Below are 21,838 nucleotides of genomic sequence, written 5' to 3'. Positions count from 1 at the left end.
GTGCCTAGAAATCAACTGCCACCCAGCACTTTAGAATTTAGAAGGGAAATTTTCTGAAATTTAGTGGAGCCGGGGAGGATGGAGAAGAGGGCTATAAAGGGAGATGGGGTAAGAGGCTCACCATATAGATCAGAATAAATTTGGGTCCAGAAGTGGCGTATCCTATCGCAGTCCCACCAAATGTGACTATACATACCCGTGGCTGATGTACATCTCCAGCAAGCGTCCGAGGCAGAAGGGAACATGATCCCGAGGGTGGTCGACACTCGATACCATCACGAAAATACTTTATAATTTTTTTCTTGAGCATAACTCGATAGAGGATTTATGAGTGTAGAAAAAAGCCTTACGCCACTCCGCATCACTGATATCTCTCCCCAGCTCCTCCGACCAAGCCGAGGTGAATTTAGGAAAGGAACCATGAGTGTAGCCCAAAACCATCTTGTAGATCAGAGAGAGGGTGTGCCGTTGGAAGGATGGAAAGGAGCAAAGTTGTTCAAACCCTGTTAGTGGCCTATTAACCCGTCTAGAATCGTGAAGCGTCTTACAGTAAGCCGTCAGATGTAGATTTGTAAGCCAGGTCACTCCGTAGATGAGGCCAACACGAAGGAGCCTGTGGTGTTACCAACAAAGCTTTGTGCAGTGGGCCAGACCTCTCTCTGGTAGCCTGCTAAGGATTGGAGCATTCTGCCCCCGGGGAGGGCTGGATTATCGAATAAGGGGGTCAACAGACTCAGGTCAGTAGAAAGGGCGTATGGCTCTCTCCTACGGTACCAAATCGCCAGGGCATCTCTGGTGAGGGGGGACAGCCCCGTAAGGACTCGGTGGGATGCAGCGTATCCCCAGAGTAGGGCCCGAAGGTCCACCGAGGATAGGTCTTGTTCAACACATATGAAACCCAAAGGGCGAGGGAACCATTCCAAAATCTGGGAGAGCACTGCCGACGTGTGGTAAAGCTCAAAGTCGGGGAGACCCGTTCCTCCGCTCGCGATGGGGGAGCAAAGGAGCCTGTGCTTCAGCCTGGGACGACTACCCCTCCATACAAAACTGAATGGCCATGGAACGTAACGTGCAAAAAGAAAGAAAGCGGATGGAAGGGCTATCAGGAGTGCTTGGGACAGATATAATAAATCCATTTTACGTGTACTTATGTGTCCGAAGCAAGACACCAGCAGGTCCATGCAGGCCTCAGTGAGACGAAATTTAGACGTTTAGACAGTAGCGGGCTAGAATTCAGAGCAAAAATGTACGACAGCTGTTGTGGGACTGCGGTCCCCAAATAAGAAATGGACTTCTCCCTCCACTGGAAGGAGAAATTTGATTTGAGGGTATCAAGGGTAGAAAGCGGAAGGGTTCAGCGCTTCCATTTTAGATAGATTCAGTTTATAGTTACTCAGTCTGCCAAACCGATAAATCTCAGCCAAAATAGAGGGCATACTAATGTGGGGTTGAGTGACATAAAGGAGCAAATCGTCCGCATACAAGGAAAGTTTACAATGGGATGAAGATGTTTGGATCCCGAGTATGCTCGGATTCGCTCCAAGCGCCTGGGCCAGGTGTTTCAATTACATGGGAAAAAAAGGAGGAGGGGAGAGAGGGGGCACCCCTGTCTAGTACCGTTTTTAATTGGTAGCATGCTCGATTGCATACCGTTGACCAAGACAGTGGCAGAGGGGGCGGAGTACAGAAACATAATACGAGAAAGCATTTTCGGGCCCAAGCCTATTTGAGCAAGAGTGGACTGCAAGAATGGCCAGTCGACCCCATCAAATGCCTTCTCTGCGTCACAGGAGAGAAGGCATGCAAGGATTCGGTGGCGTTGGGCATAGGCTTTGAGGTGTATGGTCTTGGTGGTGTTGTCCCGGGCCTCACATCCTGGGACAAATCAGACCTGATCCCCGTGGATAACGTTGGGCAATAATGGTGAAAGGCAGTCGGCCAGGACCTTCGCGAAAAGTTTCAAATCAATATTTAAAAAGGGATATAGGCCTATAATTTGAGCAATAAGATGGGTCTTTACCGGGTTTAGGGAGGACTGCCATCTGGGCTAGAAGAAGATTAGAAGGGGAAGTACCATCGTTAATGGCGTTGAAAGCTTTTGTTAAGAGGGGGGCTAACTATGGAGCAAACAATTTATAGAAACGCAAGGTAAACCTATCCAGGCCAGGGCACTTACCGTTTGAGTTTAATGGCTAAAAGAAAGTCCTCAACAGTGAGGGGGGATTCTAGTTTCTACAGTGGGAGCTGGGATAGTCGGGAGAGCGGTATCTCTGATGTAAGCGGACAGATCACAAGGGGGATCACCAGGCTGAGGAGGGGACACGGGTGTCTGAGGAGAAAGATCATAAAGACCTCAAAAGATGCGATAGAAGCAAGGAGGCAAGCGACTTCTGCCGAGCGGGCTTTTTTGAGCCTAGAACCGTGTTGAATGAACTTGCCCCTAAGGACACACTTAAGGGCCTCCCACTTCGTGAGCGAGTTGGTGACATCCTGAGCATGATCAGAAATTAAGTGTGTGATGGTCTGAATAATGTCATCAGTGCACGCCAGGTCTGAGAGCAAATTGTCATTAAGTCTCCAAGAGGATCTAGGTTTGTGAGCGGGAATCTTTCCCAAACTAACATGTACAGGGGCATGATCCGATCAAAGTGCAACTGATGAATGCACCAGGGGAAAGGTCCAATAGAGATTGTGAAATGAGGATATAGTCCAGTCTGCTATACGAGGAGTGCGCGGGGGAATATGTGTAGTCCCTAGCAGTGGGGTGCAAAACCCTCCACACATCTATGAGGGAGAGCTCGGTAAAGAGGGAACGCAGCTTGGTCAGAGTAGCTAGAGAGAGAGCGAGGACTTACCGGTTGACGTGTCCATACGAGGCATAAGAGCAGCATTGAAGTCACCGCCCAGGATCATGTTGGTTGTGCCGAACTTCCGCAAGTGCGAGATCACGGTGGAGAAAAACTGCAGTTGGTCATGGTTAGGAGAATACACATTAATAACGTAAATCACATTCATATGACAATTTGAGAAAAATAAATCTCCCCGCGGAATCTACATAGGAGTCAAGAACAGTTGGCGTGAAGGAGGCATGGAATGCGATGGAAACCCCTTTAGATTTCGCGGAGGGGTTAGTACTATGATACCAAGTAGGGTAATGGTTTGTGGAAAAGCTTGGGAATAGAGTCGGACCTAAAGTGGGTTTCTTAGAGAATTTGGGTACGCAATTTATGAAAGTGGAACACAATCTGCCTCCGTTTCTCTAGGGTGTTAACCCCCTGCAGTTCAGGGATGATATTGTCAAGAAGTTGGGAGTAGCCATGGAAAATACTGCAAAAGGGGAGGATAAGTACCTACCAGGAATGAGCACACCCCTTCCAGGGGAGGGGAAAGGGGACAACACAGGATGGGGGGGTTCAGGATAAAGAAAGAAGGGAAAAAAAAAAAAAAGAAGAATGAGGTGGTGAAAGGAAAGCTGGGCCAAAACGGCCACACTAACAACGTTGCAAGAAACAATTCAGCCAGTACCGTAGAGGCAGCTGAAAGGCCTAGGTTGGGGATCATGGTCACCGCACGGAGAGGTCCCCACACACACACACACCGCAATGTTTCAATATATATAATTAGCAACGACAAGCTAAACAAACAAATCAAGTTAAGTCAGGACCCCAAGGGACTGTGCAACGAAACATAACTTGCGTACAAGGCAGGGGATGTGAGCCCCCAACATGTACTCCAGGGTTTTAGCATCCCACCAAAAACAGTTGGACACACCAGAGAAATGTGAAAAAAAGTATTCAAAAATTAGGGAAGGGAAAAGGGCAGGGGGAGCCGCACAAGTGGGAGAAAATAAGCTTGGGCATAACTGGTGGCGTCAAAACAGATAGGGACCACCACGCTGGAGAGGACCACTAGCGGAAAAAAATAAAAAATAAAAGAACAGGGAGAGTCCCCCCCCGAAGCTGAGGGGGCCAGTATCTCCCTTGTGCAACTAACCCGACATTAGTCCACAGCATAGTGTCCCTACTTACCTGCACATCCCAACAGGGGATTAGGTCAGCGGGCTAAAACCTGTAAAAGAGAAAGCCAGCGATACACGACGAGCAAAGTCTTATCAGCCAGCAGATGACTTGGAGGCCTCCGACTTGGAGCGTCTAGGTTTCTTGGTCTGTCTTCCATCCGGAGGAAAGTTGAAAGCCAGGGGCGGCAGCATGCAGTGGCCAATCTGGAAGGGGTATCTGTGGAAGCTCAAAAGTTCCCAAAAACTTGGGGAGGTCACCCAGTGTGCGAAACACCGCAGATTTCCCTTCATGAGATGCCGACAGTTGGAAGGGGAAGCCCCAGTGTTACTTAATGTGTTTGGCCTGAAGGGCTCCAGTGAGGGGTTTCAGGGCCCGGCACAGGTCCAAGGTTAGCTTGGAGACGTCAGGTAGCAGGTGGATGCAGGTCTCATTAAAGAGGATGTCTTCTTGAGCACAAGCGGCCTGCATGATGGTGTCTGACGGCATAAAAGTGAACCCTGCATATCACGTCTCTGGGGTAATTCAGGTTAAGGTTTTTGGGTCCCAGGGCCCTGTGGACCCGATCAAGTTCTATAGCTGCCTCCTTGTCTTTCTGAAGTAATTAAATATGGCGGTGACCACAGGGATCAGGTCTTTGGATTCCACCGATTCAGGGAGGCCGCGGACGCGTATGTTGTGTCTGGCCCAGTTCTCTTGGTCATCTTGGGATAGCATGATCTGCTGGATCTGGACAGTGTGGTCGTTTAACATGGTGTCATGAGCCTGCAAAGTAGAGACAGTCTCCTCCACACAGCCTTCCACCTCCTCCAGCCTGTCTGACATCCCTGCGCAGCTCAGAAATCTCCTGTTTATAGAAGTGCTCCATTCTCTGCACACAGGCCTCAAAATCGTGTCTGGTGGGCAAGGCCTTAATATAGGCCGATGGGAGTCCGGAGAGCGGCAGCCAGAGTGAATGGAGCCCATATCAGAGTCCGGGGGAGAGCTGACCCTCTGCCTGGTCTTCATGGCAGAGGTGGAGCGCTGAGAAGCCCCCAGTGAGGCCGCGTGTGTCCCCGAGGAACGGGCCGCCGCCATCTTGGACGAGGGGGTGCCGCGCTGCTGCGGGTGTAATTTAAAAAAAAAAAAAAAAAAAAAGGATCAATCTCACCATCCCGGCCTGGATCGGGGTGATGGTGAGTGTCTCCCCCGCCCTTCCGTCCCATCACCGACCTGTCTGGTGTGTCCGTGCGGTGATTACAGCCGTTGATCAGGCAGCGTGTGCGGGAGCTCTCAGCACACACGTCTCACTCCCATGCGCCAAGCCACGCCCCCCATAGTCATACCTTTTGAGGGTGTCAAGCCGGCAACTGTCATACCATTCTGACTTGGACGTTGGTTCCGGAGGACCATTAGAAGGCTGTTACCTCATGTATAGGGAGTCTAATAGGAGGCGTCACTTTGCATGTATTTCTCCTGTTTGCAGGCTGGAGACTTGTCGCCGACTTGCAGAGGTACCGTGTAATGTCTTTGGCTTGTCTCTTGATGTCATCTTTGTCACTGGTTGGCTTAAAATGTTGATTGATGTAATCTGAAGTTCATTGTAGGGAATCTTGAGTTTCAGCTTCGCGGTTGAGAATATTGATGTGTCTGCTGCATTCGCTTCTCAAATATACAGCCAATTCTAAGGCATCTGCTTCGGATATTGCAGCTTCCGCTTCCTTCTCTACAGTGAATTTCTCTAGGGCTACTTCTAGGAGGGCTTCCTCAGCCTCCAACTGTGCCCCTTGCTGCACTTTGTGCCTCCAACTGTACTTTATCTTTAGTCTCACTTTCTTTTTTTAATCTGCATTTCTTGCTCAGCAAAGGCTGCTCTGATCTTAGTGACTTTGGCGATAGCGAGTGCATTGCTTGCGGAGGATGATCTAGAGGAGCCGAAAAATTGGGACCTTGTCTTGAGTGGGGATGCCTGGCTATGTGACATGTTGCTTGCAAGAATGCTCGACTGTGTAGAGACTTCTGTATCGCTGTATGCAGGTGGCTGCGCTGACAGGGTAGCAGGCCTATGTGTAGTCACTTCCTAAATCCCACTTGCTGGATAGCAGCTGTTTCACTGTTCTGGCTACACGTTTGCCCCTGGCGTGTATGTAGCTCAACATACAGCTTAAACCTTGCATCCCAAATAACCAGACTGTCTAACTTTGGATCTTTATTACGATGAACAGATGGTGGCCATACAAGCCGTTTATGAATAATGGTGAAACTAGAGATAAATAAATGAACATAAGAATTATATGAACACAAACAAATGTCTACTAGGCATATAAACAGTCTTTCATACCAGTGATGCTGTCCCAGGAGGATCAAGACCTAGGAAACATGTGGTGCAGGCTTAGCTGACTCCATGTGGACTGTCCAGTGGAAAATATGAAGAGTGGCGATAGGAAGTGAAGACAGTTTTCAGTAACACGACAGGAAATGTAAATTACCATAGAACACTGCCCATCAACAGTCCTTTGTTAAGAGTGACATCTAGTGGACATTTGAATTGCAAGTCCAGAACATATTACTGTATTTCCTTGTAGGCCAAAGGCATGACAAAGTCATTAACTTCTACACACATTTGCAGAAGATACTACAGTGATGAGCCAAAATTGTCCAATTTCCCCAAGACTTTTCCTTCCTTCTTCCTTTTGAACTTCCTTCTAGGCCCAAGCTGGAGTTGTAAAAGGTTGACATTCATGGGCTTCCCCACCCCCCCCCCCCCCGACCTTGTTAGGTTAATTTGAGCTATAGAATTATACCTTTGGTACTAAATAATTTGCTTTCAAAATTCATGAATTATGATATCTTTTATACAGAGTTTAAGTTGACCATAAACTATCAAAATTCAATCCATTATAATCACAGCTACAAAGACAGAAATGTCCATACACCAACAGGTGAGGAAAAGAGCACATGGATCGATTCGCCCCAGAGCTTCCTCAGGATCCACTTTGTTTTACAGTTTTTGTATACACTACAAACAAATGTAAAAATCATTATGACAATTATATCATACAAAAGACAATCATAACATAGGGGGGCGCTATCATCAATACATGAATTCTACACCAATTAAAAAAGGGTTGAAATCAATCCATAAACAGTATAAAAAAAAAGTCACTGTGCTATAGAATGCTCCGGAAGCAAGGGAAAATCGCCAATCTCCAAAGTGAATAAACACAGCCCTGAAAATGTGACCAAAGACAGCGTCGCAAAAGAAAAAAAAAAAAAAAAAAAGAGGGGGGGGTGCCAAAGTCAATGCACAACCTTCACACAAGTGCCAAATTATAAGCTTGTCAGATAGATGACCCTCCAACTGAAGAGAAGTTATATACAGCATGGCCAATATAGAAAGGTGCCACTGATGCTTCAATTAAATTACTGCATCAGCCAGGCAACTAATATTTTCAGAAGGCAGACAATCATGTAAAGCAGCATACCAGGAGCTGGTGACCCAGATGTCAGTGGGGCCCTGCAGAGATAAATGAAGTGCACCAGTGACATCTTTCTATATGGGCCATGCTGTATATGACTTTGCCTAGAGGGTCACATCTGGTAAACTTACATCTTAGCACTTCTGGTTAAAGTTTGTGAATTCACTTTGGCACCCCCTTGTTTTCTTTGGTCACATTTCCAGGACTGTCTTCAATTTCTTGTAGATTTCTCCTTGCTTCATGAGAATTTTATATAGCAGTGTGACCTTTTGTTTTAATGCATTTAAAAGTTATACACTTTCACAGATTGATTTCAACATTTAATTGGTTTATACAGCAATTCATGTATTGGTGGTATTTTTATATCCGTTTTTAAGCGCAACATTGTAAAATTGTAAATTTGTAGTTTTTGTATTTTAGGGTAAAATCCCCTATTGCGTTTGCTGGTTATTTTTATTTTCAGTTCAGTTTTTCTTTATACTATACCCGGGATGCATTATTTCTAGACAGGGCGTTTTTTTTTTTTTTTTTTTTTAAACGTTTTAAACATGGTTTACTATCTGTCAAATCGTTCAGGAGAGGTTGTAAAAACGTCCCGTGTACATGAAGCCTTATTGGACCCAGTCTTGAACAGGACTGTTGGAAAACATTTCCTTGATCAGCTGGTTGCAGACACCGATCAACATACGATCAGGTTATAGCCAACCTTAAGGCCTTTTGTACACTACTGCTGGTAAACTGATGTTTAGGAGCAGTTGGGCATTTATTTCAACTGCTGCTGAACTCTGTTATCTTATCAGTACATGTACACTGGTTCGTTTATAGTCGTTTCTAGGCAGTTGCGTTTAGAGGCTTTTTCTTGAATGCAAAAAAAATGCGTTCAGAAGCTAGAGGCAGTTGAAGCTCCAAACGTGGCAATTCGCTTTTAGCAACGTTTACAGATGTTTTTCAGTTTAACAAAAAAATTTAAATAAATCAAAATGCTTCTAGACGCAAACAGCATTTTTAGACACTGGTTTCTAGCTGTCAAGTTAAATCGTTCAGGAGAGGTTGAACGTCAGTGTACACGAAGCCCAAGGATAAAGTAGCACTTTCATTGTCCTGATTGATATCAGCTTGTAAGTGAGGATTGTTATGACATTGATTACTGTTCCTTGTTCATTATATTTGGGGTCCATTTTGGACTTCAATGCTTTGAAAATTAGCAATATGGCTACACAGCTAGAGTGCTCCATTAGAAATACTGGCAGGCCAATATTCTGTGCCAACCAAAATCCTGTCCAACATTGCCTGAGCAAAGTGTGAATTCCTAAAGGCATCAATAATTCCTTCAGACAAGGAGAGTATGTAAAAATCGGACAAGTCAACCTGGCAAATTATGGTTACACAACAAACAAAAAGGTATAGGTCTTGCTCATTTAATCAACTACTTGTATGCCATCAGAGGCAGGGAGTAGAACAAGGTCCAACAACAAGGACACATTTTACTTACCTCTGGCATTAAAATACACAATTGCGTATCCAGGCACTAAAAAAAAAAAAAAAAAAAAATTGGAGTTTACAGGCACAGTGAAAACATTGCCTCAAGAGTAGCAGTGCTACTGTATGTTCTTGATTAAACATTTAACAATTAAAACACAGGGAAAGTCAAAAGTTGCGGAAGTGAATCTATGTACTTAATTTTTGGGAGCGGAGATAGCCAGTGTGCAGTAGCAAATGTAGCAGGTAGGGATCAAGCAGAAGCATACCCAAAGTGGAAAAATAGCTTAAAGCGGGAGTTCACCCAAATTTTTTTTTTTTTTAACATTAGATTGATGCTCATTTTGTCAAGGGGAATCGGGTGTTTTTTTTAAATCAAAGCAGTACTTACCGTTTTAGAGATAGATCTTCTCCGCCGCTTCCGGGTATGGTCTTCAGGACTGGGCGTTCCTATTTGATTGACAGGCTTCCGACGATCGCATACATCGCGTCACGAGTAGCCGAAAGTCGGTGCGGCTCTATACGGCGCCTGCGCACCGACGTTCGGCTACTTTCGGAAAATCGTAACGCGATGTATGCGACCGTCGGAAGCGGCGGAGAAGATCGCTTCAATTTAAAAAAAAAAAAACACCCGATTCCCCTTGACAAAATGAGCATTAATCTAATGTAAAAATTAACTTTTTGGGTGAACCTCCACTTTAAATAGGAATTTCATGGGAGGAGCAAGAAGTTCAAGGCTCACAAAAGACAAGATTGAAAGTAAGGTTGTCCAAAGGATCAGGCAAGGAGCTGTCCAGCATCTCAGCAAGAAGAGCTACTGCCTGGGTTCCGATCTGGGTCCTGATGGATTTTTCGATAAAGTATGGTGTGGCGCTTGTCAATGCCTTCTGTATCACACCAGCCAGGGGTGGCAAGACATGCCCACTGTTACCATTCGCCTCCACCACTACAGAATTGAGCGTCCAAATGCTTAGCTCAGAGCTACTGTATCAGGGAAGAGAGCATGTGAGCTGGTTTGCTTCTAAGAAAGAGCTCACTGCTCTGGTGGAAGTGAACAGCGGGTGTCTTTACAACATGGCAGGATAGGGAAACCTATGTTAGACGTAACAGTATTTCTACGAACCCTCCAGGACAGCACACCTGAGAGATGAGGACTCCTCCCTACAGGAAACAATCAATTGACAGCTCGTTCTAAGCCCCCACCCTTCCCCTTGATCCCCAGTATGTATTATGTTTCAATAATTTTTATTAAAGTTTTGCAGTAAAACTTACGTCTTTCAACATGAAATAAACTTTCAGGGTTACATGGTAGCGACCCATTACAGTTGAGGAAATTTCCTACCATAGCATACATAACCTGTTAGCAACAAGAAACAATTGATGTTTCCAAATAATGCTTTAAGGAAGTAGAGAGGAAGGTAGAGCAGAAAAGGAAAACAAACCCACTGGGGGGAGAAAAAAATAATCAGTAGAACAGGGGAGAAGGAGAGGGCTGAGGCTCCGTGCCTCCTAAAGCAGTCAACAGGACCCCACTAAGTTGCGATCGTCCTGGGATCATTAGTCGGGTAACCGATCCATGGGTCTCAGACTTTGTGAAACAACTTCATCTTGTCCTGTGCAATGGCTGTTAACCGTTCATTCAACATAAGCCAAGGCAGTTTAGGTTTAAGTTGATCGAATGGCAAGGCCACGGACCTCCAGTTTCTCACTATAGTTATTTTAGCGGAGATAAAAATGAATGTAAATCAGCTGTCTTTGGGATCTGGATGCCTCAGGCACCCAGGAGCGCATGTTTTGCAGATTTAACCAAATTGATCTAGGTAAGGATATAGACGAAATTATACACCCTGATCCAGAATCTCCGGACCCTAGGGCATGTCCACCACACGATAGGTGGATCCCACCTGGCCACATCCCCTAAAGCACTCCAGGGTGGCACCAGGCACAAAGGTGGCCAGTCTGGCCAGAACCATATACCATCTCAGTAAGACCTTGTAGTTAGCCTCTATAAGAGGTGTTAATGAGCGATCGAGATGCGGATTCTGACAGCCTATGCCACTCAGTTTCAAGAGTTTCCTGAAGATCCTGCTCCCATTGAAGCATATAGCCCAGTTTTGTCAGGACAGCGTATATAGTGGAAATGTGACCTCTGACTTTTATCATATTGCCTACACAACCGCTCCATGGTAGTCATAGTTGATAGATCACCTTTACGGGCTACACTTTGTAGAAAATGCTATAATTGAGTATACCTAAAACGTTCCGAAACTGGCATTTGATACTTTTCCACTAACATTCGTTCCAATAACATCCCTTTATGGTCACAAAGATCAGCTATTCGTATTAAGCCCTCGTTAGTCCACCATTCAAAACACAGGGAGTGAGGCCCAGGGTGAAGTCCCTGTTTTTCAATAGAGGGGCTAGCGAACCGTGGGAGGATTTAAATTTCCGGGATCTTTAAAGTCTGTGCCAAATTTCCAGTGAAAAGGAAAGAGTAGGACACAGTATGATCGGTCTCTCTTTCATGGGGAGCCACATAATATGAGAAGTAGGTTCCGGACAACAGGAATACAATTCCATAGTCATCCAAATGGCTGCAAGTTTTTTGGGAGAGGAACCTTGTGAGTTGGGCTAGCTGGGCCGCATGCAAGTATTTTATCAGGTCAGGCAGTCCCAGACCCCCTCTGTTTGAGTGTACAATGTTCCCCGATTCACCCTAGGCCTCTTATCACCCATATAAAACGGAAGAATTTTATTTTGGAATGTTTGGAGATCCGATCGGACTAGTGACACAGGCAAAGTACGGAATAAGTATAAAACCTTTGGTAAAATATTCATTTTTATTGAGTGCAATCTGCCGAACCACGACGGGGGGGTGAATCTGCCACCTAGCAAGGTCATCAGTCAGGCGCTTGAACAAGGCTGGGTAGTTCCTTCTATATAACATTTGCAGGGCTCAAAATTTCAAGTCTTGAGCCACTAGCCAGGCCTCAAAGGTTACTCGCCCCACCCAACCCCTACCCTGCCCTTAATTCTCCCGCTAATTACGCACTCATTGTAACGAAATGACCTGGGACAAACAGACTTTGTAAGGATGAGGGGTACTCCTGTACCGGCGTCACCAAGGAGTCTTATGTCTAGGGTCACCTTATGTCCGATAGGGCCATAGGGTGACAGAAATTAGATCCTAAATTACAGGACAGGGGACATCACTGATAGTTCATATTGCAGGATCTTGAGATATTGCAAGTTGTTGGTTAATTGTGACCCAACCAGTCAATAGTGACTCATTCCTATGATTAGCACTGGCTAGTGACATGCTAATTGAGTCTGCTTCTGAAAGACCTCTCATTGTGTGATGCGGCTTTGTGTGAATTCTATTGATACAAGATGTGGAATGGAACTTGCCAAGCTGTATGCGGAGACAGAACATGATAATTATAGGCCAGCGCCGACATGTCTAGAATGTTTAGCAATTAGCCATCTGAAGGTGTATTGAAGCCCCCCCCCCCCAGGGTGTGGGTGGAGAGTTTGATTGTTCCTGTGCCTTGAAAACTGTATAAAATCTGAGAGTGAACCATTAAAGTTGTCTTACATTTGAAACCAGAGAACACGGAGCAAGTCTCGTTATTCTGGAAAATGGGATGCCTGCTGGTTTGTCTGTGTGTCAGATGAGCTGTCGTAGTTGATGGAAGGTCGTAAACGGTGGTGACCGTTACACTCAAATTATCTTGTAAAATGTTTTATGCAGAATTAAGTTGCAAAAATAAATATCAACAACAACTTTATCAGTTCCTTCAGCACAGCCTCACCTGTGCCCACCAATGCAGCCTCGCCGTGCCCCCCATTGCAGCCTCACCGTGCCCCCCTTGCCGGAGAGGAGGAGATTAAGAAAGAGGAGGGCGACAACGGGAGAGGAGGGTGACACACAGCTAAACACACCGGGGGGACTACAAGTACCAGGGAGGAGACACTGCTATACACACCGGGGGGACTGCAAGTACCAGGGAGGAGAGACACAGCTATACACACGGGGGGGGGGGGGGCTACAAGTACCAGGGGGGCTGCTGATTGGTGGCTGCACTTCTATTGTATTACTAATTGAATGCTTCACTGAAATTGAGATTGTGTGAACCGGGCTTTAGTATAGCAGAGACTCCAAGCACTACTCATAGGTGAATCAAATTATTGAGGGACAAATTAAAAAGCTCTTAGGCATTAGCATTCAGCTCTAGAGTTCAGTGTTGGCAGTTTGTCATCTCCTACCGCAGATGGCATCACCCTGACACTAACTTCTCTGCAACCGTAACAATAAAACACTAACCTCCCTTATGTAAGCATTACCCCTTATTTCCATGCCCTCTGTGCTGGGATTCTCTACCTTAATAACCAAACTTTTCCTGTGTCGACATTTACTATTGTTGAAAACCACCTCTTGTTTATAGAACCCTTCAATGGTATCTTCAGGGCCATAGACACCATTGTTCTATGAACTGAAGAGGAGAGCCGTTCTCCCAGTGATCGCCCCGATGGCAGGGAGCATAGAGGAAGAGGCGATCCACGGATCGCAGAGCTGTATAGCACGCTGCTTCAACTTACATTGAAATTTCCTCCACTCTGCCCACAGCTCCGCCTCCTTGTGACCCCACGCCTGTAATAGAAAGCGGGTCCAATGCCGAGATGTGTTTATCACAGACGTGGGGTCAGGAGGAGGCGGGGCTGTGGGAACGAGCAGAGCAAATTTCAATGCAAGTTGTAACGGGCTATACCGCTCTGCGATCCCGCGGCTCTCTGCTTCCTCTATGCCAGGGATATGCAATTAGCGGACCTCCAGCTGTTGCAGAACTACAAATCCCATGAGGCATAGCAAGACTGACAGCCACAAGCATGACACTCAGAGGAAGAGGCATGGTGGGACTTGTAGTTTTGCAACAGCTGGAGGTCCGCTAATTGCATATCCCTGCTCTATGCCATCGGGGCTATCACTGCGCGAACGGCTCGTGATTAACCCCCGATCGCCAGCGGTTCGCCCCCCCACCCCCCCACTTCCAGGCAGCCAGCTCCTCGCCAGACCTGATTTTCGCAAAATGCGAGTGGAAAATTTGAGGTCTGACATTTGAATGGAAGAGGTCAAGCTTACTCCAAGATAGGAAAGAGCCCCTGGCTCCCACCGAAATTGGTACGTTCGCTCAAGTGTCTCCTGGGTAGATTTCAGTAAAGAGAGATTTAGTGCCCTGGACTTACTATGATTAATTTGTAGACCCAAGATCTCTGAAAATGCAAGTAGAACTGCGTGTAAGTTGGGGAGGGAAGTAATAAGTGAGGACAATGCCAATAAAAAGGTAGTCTGCGAAGAGTAGGCACTTATGCTCACTGTCTCCACAGACTATGCCCCTGACGTCTTGGTTCATGCGGATCCTGATTGCCAACGGCTCTATTGCCAGAGCGAAGCGCAATGTGGACAGTGGGCAACCCTGCCCAGTTCCCCTCTTAATAGCAAAAGGTGGGGATTTATATCCTCTAAGCCTTAAAGACACTGAAGGAGAATCATACAGCATCCGCAGGAGAACCAGAAAGCGCTCGCCAAAGCGACACAGTAAGTCAAGTATTCCCAGGAGAGGGAATTGAACGCCTTCCAGATGTCCAGCAAAAGCAGCATTCCCCGCCTAGGTCCCCCATAGTCCCAGTCTGACTGAATGGCCGAAATCAATTATAATCCTGCGAGTCTGATCAGAGGCCTGGCGATTCGGAACGAAACCTGCCCGATTTGGATGGATGCAATTCGAAAGGAAGGTATTCAATCTAAAGGCCAACACTTTCGTTAATATTTTTAGATCTGTATTGATCAAGGATATCGGGCGGTAGTTAGCACAATCTCCGCGATCTTTTCCCGGTTTTGGTATGACATGCAGAAACGCCGTATTTTCGTGATCGGGAACTGTAACAGCTATGTATTCTGCCTGGACATCCATGATAATCCTACAGTGAGGCATACAAAGGGTTAATTGGAGAATGACTCTTTAACTGCTAAATTCTAATGTCCCTTAGTTAATTGACTCTTTTGTGTATTGTTAGCAGGCGCCTGTCAGGTGTATGCTGATGGGATGGTCTGAGTGTATTGTTCTAAAGGTTAATTGAATTCTATTGATAAAGGAATGTGTCTGATCAGGTCATGTTAAACATAGCGCGGAGCCGAACCGGCTAGAGACTGATTAGCTCAAGGGGATGTCATTCAAAGTATCTGTATTGAAGCCCCCCTGTGTGAGGAGGGGGCGGAGAATTTCACTGTTCCTGTAACAGCTTGTAACCAGATATATACTAGGTGAATGTGCCATTAAAAATCAGTCTTGTTTGACCCTTCAAACGCAGCCTCGTCTCGTTCTTGAAAGGGGACTCTCTCTCTCTCTCTCTCTGGATATCGTGGATGGGATATACCGGCGGTACTTGCATATCGCAACTTGCCAGGGAAAAGGACGTCTCCAACGGCTGATACCCCCTCCCTACTAGGGGGTAGCCGTTACATTGGTTGGCAGCAGCGGGATGGTCCTTTTATCCAAAAAGCAAGTTCTGAATAGAGTCTCACTACGCCAGGCTGAAAAGATCCACACTAAAAGATCTATTGGAGAGTCGTGGTAGGAGTGCCAGTAACAGACCACGGAGGGAGCCGATAGCTGACCTGCTGGAGCTGGACGAAATGGATGGATCCATGGAAGGAACTGAGCCCCTTGCACCTGTCACCGAGGAAGATGCAATTACTGGTATTGTACAGTGGAGATTATCCTTGTATCCAGAAACGTCCGTGGAACTAATCAACCAGCTGTTCCGGGAAGCAAGGGAAGAGATACAAACTAAGAGGGGACAAGAACTGGAACTGGTAAGAGCGAGACAGCCCATTACACATGCAGTTCCTACTCCCCCACCCGTGGCTACAGGACAGAAAATACCGTTCACTGCATTTAAAGCTTTTGTAGAAAGTGAGGAGGAAAAATCGATGGATATTTGGCGGACTTTGAGAGGCAGTGCTCACTACACCAGGTACCACCAGACCAATGGATCACTATTTTGTCTGGGAAATTGTCGGGCAAAGCCAATGAAGCCTTTCGGGCTCTCGCTCCAGAGGATATTTTACAATATCAGCAAGTTAAAAAGGTGCTGCTAACCCGATATGCCGTAACTCCAGAAGCCTACCGCCGTCGCTTCCGGGAGTCCAAGAAGGCTGTGGACTCCCACATGGAATGGGCCAACCGGTTACAAACGGTGGCATCACTTTGGGCCCAAGGGTGCAAGGCCAACACCGGGGAGGAAGTATTGCAGCTGTTCCTAATGGAACATTTCTTCCAAGACCTGGCCGCAGACATACAAGACTGGATACGAGATCGCCGTCCTGATAACTTAAACGAGGCGGCTCGGCTAGCAGATGAGTACACAGAAACAAGGAAAGTAAGCCAGAGTACTACACGGCTGGCTCAGAAGGTAGAACCGCGTACTCCAACCGTCACCCCACGCCCAGAGTGTCGGGCTCCAGTCCCACCAGGACCACCACGTCCTCAGGGGCCTAACAACTACCCCCGGGATTCGTCTAGGGTGACGTGCCATCACTGCAGCAACACGGAACATATTGCTTGCTATTGCCCTCTGAGAGCTACAAACAACAACTGGAGACGCACAACACCCAACACAGAGGTCACTCCATCACGTCCCTCTGCGGCCCACTGCCTGGAGACCGAGGGGGGCCCAGAGGAATGTCTGGGAATTTTGTATGAGGCAGACCCAATACAAGCTGCCTCTCCAGATAACCGTCAGCATCACCGTCAAGATGTACGGGTGAATGGACAAGTAGCACAAGGTCTAAGATACCGGGGCTACTATCACTTTGATTCAAAAACATCTGGTAAAGCCAGAGAACATGTCTACTCGCACAGTTGCCGTCCGGGTCGCAGGGGGCGCTGTATTCCGCTTACCCACCGCCCGGGTGCACTTAGACTGGGGAGTCGGGTCAGGAAAGACCACAGTTGGTATCATGGACAACCTACCTGCCGAGGTTGTGCTGGGCAACGACATTGGCCCTTTGACTTCGGCGTATTTACCTACATCTGCTGCGGCTTGCCCCGTGACCACCCGCTCACAGACCCGTATCACAGATGATCCTACAACAGGCCAGGAGACCCAGGTAAGCCAAGAACCGACATGTAACCCCACTACGGTAGAGAGACCCATAGCTTGGGACACCCCAGAGGAATTTGGGAGGGAAACCAGGGAGTACCCCCACCCTTCAAAAGTATTGAGAATTAGCAGACAGTAGAGGGGATGAGCGGGAACGTTTTATATGGGATGGTGACAGGTTATACAGATTGACCGAAGGCCGAAAGAGAGGCGGTGTCCCTTCGCAAAAGCGCCAACTAGTGGTACCCAGAAAGCACCGGTTGGCACTTCTCCGAATCGGCCACGACATTCCGTTGGCAGGGCACCTAGGGGGTAACCGCACCACCTACAGGATCACCCAGACTTTCTTTTGGCCGGGGATCTCGAAGGATGTGCAACATTACTGCAGCACCTGTGACGTATGCCAACGGGTAGGAAAAAGAGGGGACCAACCTAAGGCTCGACCGTCACCTATGCCCGTGATCGAGGAACCATTTAGCAGGGTAGCTGTCGACCTAGTGGGACCTCTACCTAACCCCAGTCCCTCGGGTAAGAAATATATTCTTACCGTAGTAGACTATGCTACCCGGAGGCCGTCGCTCTGACGAATATCCAGGGGGACACTGTTGCCAGTGCGCTCGTCTGGATATTCACCCGAGTGGGGTTTCCTCAGGAAATCCTGTCCGACCGAGGGACCCAGTTTACCGCAGACCTAACCCAACAGTTATGGAAGGTCTGCGGTATTAAGACCCTGCTTAGTTCACCGTACCACCCTCAGACCAACGGTCTCTGAACGCTTTAATGGTACCCTCAAGCAATTGCTGCGAACCTTTACAGCGGAATACAGAGACTGGGAGCGATTTTTGCCGCACCTCTTGTTTGCCTATCGAGGGGTACCACAGGAATCCACAGGGTTCTCCCCCTTCAAGCTGCTCTATGGACAGAGAGTGCGGGGCCCCCTCGACCTCATCCGGGAGGGCGAGATAGAACATGAAGGTGTCCCCATTGTGCCATATGTGATGGAAATGCGGGACCGCATGGAACATTTAGCTCGGATGGCACGGGACCATCTCCAAACGGCCCAGGGATGACAAACACTGGTACGACCGGGGCGCCCGTCAGAGAACGTTTCAAGTGGGCCAGAAGGTGCTGGTGCTTAGGCCTGTCAAAGGGAATATACTCCAGACCTCATGGCAGGGCCCTTACAAAGTAGTAGCACAAGTCTGCAATACTACATATGTAATTGACAGCAGCCAAGATGAAAGGGTCCAGAAGTCCTTTCATGTAAAAAAACTTATTAAAATAGTATCAAGAAAGACCAGAGGATGTAGCAGCCATATGTATCCCAGCCACTGAAGACCCTGACAGCTTACCCATCCCAGATCTATTAGCAGATTCGGAACCTAAAACTCTGCTCAATACGATACAGCTAGGGGAACGGTTACCTCCCGCAGAAAAGGGACAGATGCGACAATTGCTAACTGAGAAAGGACTGACATTTTCCCAGGAGCCCGGGTACACTCTTAGCGACTCACTACGTAGAGACCCCAGGACAAAACCCTCTCAGACAGACTCCCTACAGAATCCCTGAGGCAGTAAAAGAGGAGATGAGGAAGGAAATACAAGAAATGTTAAGACACTGGGGATCATAGAACCATCTGACAGCCCCTGGGCCTCGCCCGTTGTCCTAAAACCCAAAAAGGACGGAACAACCCGATTCTGTGTCGATTACCGACGCCTCAATGACAGAACCGTGACCGATGCCTACCCCATGCCCCGAGTAGACGAGCTATTAGATTGTATTGCCAGGGGACGTTATCTGACCACAATCGATCTGTGCAAAGGATATTGGCAGATTCCCCTGTCCAAGGAGGCTATCCCTAAGTCGGCATTTGTCACCCCATTTGGCTTATTCCAGTTCAAGGTCATGCCATTTGGGATGAAGAACGCCCCAGCCACATTTCAGCGCTTAGTGGACCGCCTCCTTGATGGCTTCCAGGATTTTGCTTGCGCGTACCTGGATGACATTGCGATCTATAGTGAGACTTGGGGGGGAACACTTGAGGCATGTTGAGGCTGTACTGGATCAGATTAGGGCCGCCGGCCTAACCCTGAAGCCAGAAAAATGTAATTTCGGGATGGCAGAAGTCCAGTACTTGGGACACAGAGTGCGGTGTGGGAAACAACGACCAGAACCCGCTAAGGTTGAGGCTGTAGCCAATTGGCCAACTCCCCACACCAAGACCCAGGTACTGGCATTTTTATGGACAGCAGGGTATTACAGAAAATTTGTCCCTGACTATAGTACCATTGCTAAACCTTTGACAGATTTGACCAAGAAGAATTTGCCTAGAGTAGTCATGTGGTCTCCCGCCTGTGAAACAGCATTCCAAACCTTGAAACAAGCATTGATCAACGCACCTGTTCTATCTGCCCCCGTCCCTAACAAAAGATTTGTCATTCATACAGATGCGTCCATGTACGGACTGGGGGCAATTCTAAGTCAGATCGGGGAGGATGGAGGAGAACACCCTGTTGCGTACCTGAGTAGAAAACCATTACCCAGGGAAGTGAGCTACGCGGCCGTGGAAAAGGAATGTTTAGCCCTGGTTTGGGCTTTGAAGAAGCTCACACCCTACCTGTATGGTCAGGAATTCACCCTGATCACAGACCATAACCCACTAGTATGGCTAAACCGAATAGCTGGGGATAATGGGCGCTTGCTAAGATGGAGCTTGGCCCTACAACCATACAATTTTTCTATCCAATACTGCCCTGGCAGATTCAATGGGAATGCCGACGGACTGTCCAGGCAAACGGAACTTTTACCCTAACAGCAGACCGGACATCCCAAAGTTGACCCGAAAAGGATCAATCCGGGTCTGCCAGAGTGTTCCACAAAAGGGGAGCAGTGTAACAGAGCTATGTATTCTGCCTGGACATCCATGATAATCCTACAGTGAGGCATACAAAGGGTTAATTGTAGAATGACTCTAACTGCTAAATTGTAATGTCCCTTCTTAGTTAATTGACTCTCTTTTGTGTATTTTCAAGTTAGCAGGCGCCTGTCAGGTGTATGCTGATGGGATGGTCTGAGTGTGTATTGTTCTAAAGGTTAATTGAATTCTATTGATAAAGGAATGTGTCTGATCAGGTCATGTTAAACATAGCGCGGAGCTATGAAATGTGAGACAAGCTGAGGGGCGTGGCTTAATGATGGTGGAGTAGAGACACACTAGCTCCAGAGCTCCACAACCTCCCTCCGCCCCCGGACAACTATTCATGCCGAGTATGCACCTACGGTCCTAGTCTAAATTCCCTTACACGGTCCAGCTCTGAGGAGGGGAGTGTGTCTTGGTCGGCGCACTGGGGATGAAGAAAGAGGAAAGACCTTCCAAAGTCCGCATCCAAGCCGAGATCCAGCAGTACTTCCCGCAGACCAGAGCAGTTGCTAACCGCACTCGATCCGCGGCATCACGTGTGGAGTCAGACCCAGGTACACGCTCTCCGAAATTCGCAGAAAGCAAAGCGGCTGAGAGTCACTGCGAGCCGCCTCCACCAACAGTTATAGGAGAGGAGAAAGAAGGGGGGACACGGCGGGGGACGCTGGAGACGCGGACAGACCAGGCACTTGAGCAGCGTCAGCACGGGATGGCACAAACAATAACAGACCAGGAGCCGGAGCTCAGATCCTTGAAGGAGTTGCCGTTATCCCTCCCAACACGTGCGGACATACTCGCACTGCCTACAAGAGCGGAGATGGAAGCATTAGTATTAAGGATGGAGGAGTCGCACCGAAGAGAGCTGGAAACTGTACAGGAGGAAGTACAGCTACTATCAGATAAGTTAGCTCATGTGGAGGTTGCGGGGGGGCTGTTGGAGAAGCGGGTGGCGAGCTTGGAACAATCTCAAAGGTTACAAATGGAGCAAGTGGACTCCCTACAGCTTAAAGTTGAAGAAATTGAGGACCGCAGTAGGCGCAAGAATTTGAGGTTTAGGGGGGTGCCGGAGACTATTGGGAAAGAAGCCTTACATCAGACCATTGAGGCAATATGTCGCCAATTGGTAGACCCCCTTACCCCTTGCCCCCTTGAATTTGAGAGGCTACATAGAGCTTTGGGTCCCCCATCAGATAACCCAAATAGACCAAGGGACATAATTTGTTGTTTCCATTATTTCTCCCATAAAGAACTTATAAGCCGGAGAGCATGGGATGCTGGAGAAATTCTGTTTGAAGGGTCCCGGATACAGATACTGCCAGACCTCTCCCGCGCTACCCTTCAACGGAGAGCAATGTTACGTTCAGTTCTGGATAAGGTTAAGCAGGCAGGAGGGACATATCGGTGGGGGTACCCTATTGCGGTCATAATAAGGAGGAATACCCAGACATTTCACTTACAACAGCCCCTGGAACTCCCAGAGCTGTTTAAATTTATGGAGATGGAGACAATGGAGGTGCCAAATTGGCTGCAGCATTTATCGGGGTTGTCCAGGGGTACAGCAAAATATGTTAGGCCTAGCAGGCCTGAGAGAAGAAAGGAGAATGTATTGGTACCCCCTTCAGGAGAAAGAATAAGGACCACCTAATACGAGGACGGCTGTACTTTGTTTTCCTTTTCCCTGTGGAAGGAGAAAATTTCCCCTTGTCCCTTCTCTTTTTTCCCCCCCTTTATTTTTTCTTAGTGTCTTTCTATCTTCCCCTCCTGCCCTTTGTGCCCCATGTGAGGTTTTGCCCATGATGAG

At 47.6% G+C, this 21,838-nt stretch overlaps 1 protein-coding gene across 3 annotated transcripts in view; it reads right to left on the bottom strand.

Moving 5' to 3' along the window:
• LOC120909157 (glutathione S-transferase P 1-like) overlaps positions 1-21,838 on the bottom strand; it is a 218,229-nt gene that overhangs the window by 96,345 nt on the left and 100,046 nt on the right. For 2 of the 3 annotated variants that reach the window (XM_040320861.1, XM_040320862.1), the window contains exon 2: positions 8,967-9,002. The exons of the other annotated variant lie outside the window; for it this stretch is intronic. In XM_040320861.1, coding sequence (XP_040176795.1) covers positions 8,967-9,002 — 36 coding nt within the window. The remainder of the gene's footprint in view (positions 1-8,966; positions 9,003-21,838) is intronic. 3 annotated transcript variants of the gene reach the window in all.

The sequence above is a fragment of the Rana temporaria genome, chromosome 8, assembly GCF_905171775.1.
Source record: "Rana temporaria chromosome 8, aRanTem1.1, whole genome shotgun sequence".
Lineage (NCBI taxonomy): Eukaryota > Metazoa > Chordata > Amphibia > Anura > Ranidae > Rana > Rana temporaria.
This window is presented reverse-complemented; position numbering and strand designations above follow the sequence as displayed.